Genomic DNA, 6,048 nt, shown 5'->3' on the forward strand with positions numbered 1-6,048 from the left:
AGAAATATTGAGAAAATTCGTGATAGAATTATTAATCTTACTTTTTCGGTCATATTTAACAACACACACACACACACACACACATATATATATATATATATATATATATATATATATATATATATATATATATATATATATATATATATATATATATATATATATATAATGTAAGTGACGACAAACAAACATCCACCACAGTCACAAATAAATAGCCAGCGGCAGACAGACAGACAGACAGATTTCGTGAGGGGGACACATTACATCAATTGGCAGCTGGAGACAGGCGAAGCAATTTGCACTTCTCAGGCCGAAGGACAGACAGGAAGAGAGAGAAACAGACAGAGTAACCGACAGAAGAGCGATATAACCGTCGAATTGGACGCGAGGTGCCTGGGAGATGTTACGGAGAAAGGGTTAAATTGTCTGTCTGTCTCACCTGACACCTTAATTAGCCTATCACTCCGCCCCGAGTCACCTGTGCTGACGTCCGCGGGGCGACCTCCACGCTCCATGTTGCACCATCAACATTCCTCATGCAGGAGCATGTTGGGGGGGGGGGGGATTCGAACTCCCATCCCTCGACGCACCCCCCTTCCTCCCATTGCCCTACGTGCATGGTTCGGTCGTTAGTGATCGAGGGTGCCTGGCAGGGAGTCAAATGACGCAGGTTCGATTCCTTTAACGAAAGACTCCCTTCCCTGTCTTGACAAATTTGGCGCTAGAGACTTAGTCGCTGCTAGAGTCCTGGTCACTGCCAGAGTACCAGTCACTGCCAGAGTACTAGTCACTGCCAGAGTACCAGTCACTGCCAGAGTACCAGTCACTGCCAGAGTACTAGTCACTGCCAGAGTACCGGTCACTGCCAGAGTACCGGTTACTGCCAGAGTACCAGTCACTGCCAGAGTACCGGTCCCTGCCAGAGTACCAGTCACTGCCAGAGTACTAGTCACTGCCAGAGTACCAGTCACTGCCAGAGTACTAGTCACTGCCAGAGTACCAGTCACTGCCAGAGTACCGGTTACTGCCAGAGTACCAGTCACTGCCAGAGTACCGGTCACTGCCAGAGTACCGGTCACTGCCAGAGTAATAGTCACTGCCAGAGTACCAGTCACTGCCAGAGTACCGGTCACTGCCAGAGTACCGGTCACTGCCAGAGTACCGGTCACTGCCAGAGTACCGGTCACTGCCAGAGTAGCGGTCACTGCCAGAGTATCAGTCACTACCAGAGTACCGGTCACTGCCAGAGTACCAGTCACTGCCAGAGTATCAGTCACTGCCAGAGTACCGGTCACTGCCAGAGTACCAGTCACTGCCAGAGTACCGGTCACTGCCAGAGTACCGGTCACTGTCAGAGTACCAGTCACAGCCAGAGTACCAGTCACTGCCAGAGTACCAGTCACTGCCAGAGTACCAGTCACTGCCAGAGTACCGGTCACTGCCAGAATAACAGTCACTACCAGAGTACCAGTCACTGCCAGAGTACCGGTCACTGCCAGAGTACCAGTCACTGCCAGAGTAACGGTCACTGCCAGAGTACCGGTCACTGCCAGAGTACCAGTCACTGCCAGAGTACAGGTCACTGCCAGAGTACCAGTCACTGCCAGAGTACCAGTCACTGCCAGAGTACCGGTCACTGCCAGAGTACCAGTCACTGCCAGAGTACCAGTCACTGCCAGAGTACTGGTCACTGCCAGAGTAGCGGTCACTGCCAGAGTACCGGTCACTGCCAGAGTATCAGTCACTGCCAGAGTACTGGTCACTGCCAGAGTACCGGTCACTGCCAGAGTATCAGTCACTGCCAGAGTATCAGTCACTGCCAGAGTAACAGTCACTGCCAGAGTAACAGTCACTGCCAGAGTAACAGTCACTGCCAGAGTAACAGTCACTGCCAGAGTAACAGTCACTGCCAGAGTAACAGTCACTGCCAGAGTAACAGTCACTGCCAGAGTAACAGTCACTGCCAGAGTAACAGTCACTGCCAGAGTAACAGTCACTGCCAGAGTACCGGTCACTGCCAGAGTAACAGTCACTGCCAGAGTAACAGTCACTGCCAGAGTAACAGTCACTGCCAGAGTAACAGTCACTGCCAGTGTACCAGTCACTGCCAGAGTAACAGTCACTGCCAGAGTAACAGTCACTGCCAGTGTACCAGTCACTGCCAGAGTAACAGTCACTGCCAGAGTAACAGTCACTGCCAGAGTACCGGTCACTGCCAGAGTAACAGTCACTGCCAGAGTAACAGTCACTGCCAGTATACCAGTCACTGCCAGAGTAACAGTCACTGCCAGAGTAACAGTCACTGCCAGAGTAACAGTCACTGCCAGAGTAACAGTCACTGCCAGAGTAACAGTCACTGCCAGAGTAACAGTCACTGCCAGAATAACAGTCACTACCAGAGTAACAGTCACTGCCAGAGTAACAGTCACTGCCAGAGTAACAGTCACTGCCAGAGTAACAGTCACTGCCAGAGTAACAGTCACTGCCAGAGTAACAGTCACTGCCACTTATAAAATATTAAAAAAAACTCTAGCAAAAGACAAGTTTAAATTAGAAATTCTAATTCAAAACTTTCTTGATAAATAAGTGTACATTTATAATCGATTTTGGTTTCCAACAGAAACCAAACACGTTAATTATTTAGCAAGAAAAACTTCACAACAGCACGCGTCGTAACAATGTTTACGACATGAAAAATACACTTCAGAAAGTAATGTTAAGGTTCAAAAGATATTTCTAGATACACTATAAGAAAGACAAGACACATGACCTTTTTATAGAAATATGCAACAACGATCACAAGAACACGTGATCACAGCGATCACAAGTATGCAGAAAAAACACATTTGAAAAATTATGGAATGCTGATTGCGTTTTCGGCTCAATTCGCCATCATCAGAGCAAGACAGAGAGTGAAATCTTGCTCTGATGAAGGCGAATTGAGCCGAAAACACATGTAGCAGTCATTAATTTTTCAAATGTGGTTTTTCCGCTTATAGAAATATATATGGCTGAATCTGAGCAGCAATAAACTGAAAACCTATCGCCCACAATCAGAGCCGTGACATTTATGTATACAGAGAACAAAAATTAAAGAGATGCATATCATTATTATGACTTCTCCCACACACTTTAAATTCACTGCGTCGTTCTACTCATTTATTTTATTTGAGTACATAAGTGGGTACTGGAGCAGACGACGCGTGGCGCCTGGTAACGGGCCGGTCACTTACGTATTAGTATCACTCTCCCTACTACATAACGCTCCCTGGCTTGTGCCGCGAGCCCAAACAACATTGTTAGCGAGGTATGGGACGAGTGAGGATGTGACGGGATTGAGATAAGAGGGATATAAGGAACGAGGAAGAAAGGAAGGAAAAAAAAGGAAAGGTATTGAGGAAAAAAAAGAACAGATGGAAGGAAAAGAGAGGGAAATAAAGTGAGAAATGTACAAAGAAGGATATCCTTCCCCCTTTCCCTCCCTTAGATACTCACACACAAAAACAAATTCCCCAGAGCGCATATTTCTCACATTTAGGAACCATCAAAAATCTAATTCCTCGCATCTCCGCCCATAAAGAGATGAATAGTGTAGCTCTCCGGGCCGGGACAAAGAGGCAAGTGCTTGATACAACACTTTACGAGCGGGCGTCGGTCGTCCGGCGGGGTCAACAAAGGCCCACCGCTGAGGGCCGGACCACAGGGGGCTACGTACCACCCGGTTTTAGTGTTGTATTCAGAGTTGTGAAAGAGTGAAATCTGAGGCCCGGCGGAGACGAGGGGACGTAAGGCTGATCGAGTGATTGATTGATGAACATTAAGCCACGCAAGGGGTGGCACGGGCTTGAATAGCCCGTAAGTTTTTTTTTTTTTTTACATGCAAGTGAAATACAATAAATAAAATAAAATAACATGGGAAACAAAGCAAACAAAATAGACAAAATAAGAAACCACCGGCCAAAAGGACCGACAGCCCAGGACAGGCATGTGAAACACAGCACACGTCAACACACAAAACATTAAACAACATATAAAACAATAACAACAAGCAAGCAATGCAAGCAACAAAACAAAACATAGTTACAGTAGAAAACAAGTCAAACAGAATTCACCGGCCGAAAGGACCGACAACAAAACACATCATAAGGTACAACATGAAACATAACACAAGAAAATACACAACACACACCAAGCCATGAAGAAAAAGAAAAAAAAAAAAAAAGAAAAACTAAAAATAAAAAAATCAAAAATAAACAACACAACAGTGTAATACATTAATAGAACACACAGGGCAAAGTAAACAACACAAAGGCAAAGACATGAATAAGAACACCCACCCCAAACACTGGCCTCCCAACAAACAAAAGGAGAGGCATGGGCACATAATACATTAGGGCAAACAAAACGCCAGAAGGGCATACAACACTACATTTAGCAAAGAAACACGAAGTTCAACAGGCATACTTGCCCGGGAACATGACCCGTGGGAACCTCACATTGAACGCCTCCCATCGCAACCACCCCCGAAGGTCATGTTCATCCACCGAGGACGCCATTTCAACCGGAACCCTGGCAACAAATACCCGCAAACAGGGGACCCAGATGGTATCACTTCTGAGGCGAGTAATCGCCACTCTCCCCTACATCATGGGAACCCCCCCCCCCATGAAAGTTCTTCAGCTCGTCAGACAGAAATAACTCGGCAATCTCTGTCCAGTGCCCCAGCGGCATCACAGACGCCGGCAACACGTCCTCCAGGTCCCCAACGCGCACCCTCACAGGAGGGAGCCGGACATAGGGCACCACCACAGGGGCACCAGCGGCCACAGGCACACCACCAGACGACAGCAGAGAACCTGGGCGGCGCGCGTCCTTCCGTAAGGTCACTACCAGGCCACGCCCATCACCAGCACCCACACCATCCCTGGCAGCGGAAGCCACCACACCCCACTGTGGAGTGGGGTGTGGTGGCCACCACACCCCTGGCGGAAAAGGAACAGAAGGCACTCCCGAGACATGGGCACCAGCACCAGCAGGCACATGGACTTCCGCCACCACCAACCGTGGAGACATCGACGCATCCGGTTCCACACCGTCAACATCCGAACACCCACAGTCACTGAAGTCCCCAACCTCGGCCCAGGCAGAAGACGAACGCCGAGAACGCTTGGGCTCCGGCCGGATTTTGTCAGAGCCGGAAGCCGACCCAGAAACACGGGCACCACCAGCCGGACGAATCGACGCCCGACACAGAACGGCAGCAGCCTCTACCACAGGGGAAACCGGGCCACACACAGCAGGAGGCTCCACAGCCACCCCAGCACCCAGCACATCTGGGACCCGAGACGAGAACACAGGGCCAGGCGCAGCAGTCGAAGACGAGGGAGAAGACGGCGACGCCTCACAGGGAGCACCAGGAAGGCCCACGGGAGCAGCGGGGGCAGTGACAGGAGCAGGTAGACCATCCGACGGCACCGCAATCCCCGAAGGAGGGTCTGCAACAACCGGAGGAAAGTAGGGCGACGCAGGGGGAGCCGCAGCAGCTAACGGGACGTGCACCTCCCCATCCCCAGAGTCCTCGTCCAGTGGGAGCGGCGGGAAATCCTGCTCCCGGAACAAGTTGACAGGAGCAGCAGGGGCCTCAGAGCACCCGGCAGCCTGATGCCTTAACAGGCCACACCTGAAACAGGTACGGGGTTGCCAGGCATAATAAACCCGAACGTAGTATCCCATAAGCCGGACAGAAGATGGTATATCCGACCGCAGGCGCATCCCTAAGGTACGAATGTTCGTCCGCCTTCCAGCATATCTCCCCGAGGAGAGCGTGTTTACCTGCACGCTGACAACAGTACCAAACCCTCCGAAGTAACGCCGGAGGAGGTCTTCAGGAAACTCCAGGGGGTGCCCCATGGACACTGACATAAGTCAGGGCGCCACTACGATCCGAAATTGCCACAAAGCCAGCACCACCCGGCAGCGGCAACGTACGCCCCTCGAAACAACAGAGGAAGGCCCGGTACTCCTCCTCCCTCATGAACTTGATAACAA

At 50.1% G+C, this 6,048-nt stretch overlaps 1 protein-coding gene across 1 annotated transcript in view; it reads right to left on the minus strand.

Annotated features, from left to right (window-relative positions):
* Positions 1-629: 629 nt before the first annotated feature.
* Positions 630-6,048, minus strand: part of LOC138351126 (putative per-hexamer repeat protein 5) — a 5,585-nt gene continuing 166 nt past the window's right edge. Inside the window, exons 1-2 of the mRNA XM_069302756.1 lie at positions 5,989-6,048; positions 630-2,482 (exon numbers count right to left, since the gene is read on the minus strand). The exon at positions 5,989-6,048 is cut by the window's right edge and continues 166 nt beyond it. Coding sequence (XP_069158857.1) covers positions 630-2,482; positions 5,989-6,048 — 1,913 coding nt within the window. The remainder of the gene's footprint in view (positions 2,483-5,988) is intronic.

This window comes from Procambarus clarkii, chromosome 48 (assembly GCF_040958095.1).
Source record: "Procambarus clarkii isolate CNS0578487 chromosome 48, FALCON_Pclarkii_2.0, whole genome shotgun sequence".
Lineage (NCBI taxonomy): Eukaryota > Metazoa > Arthropoda > Malacostraca > Decapoda > Cambaridae > Procambarus > Procambarus clarkii.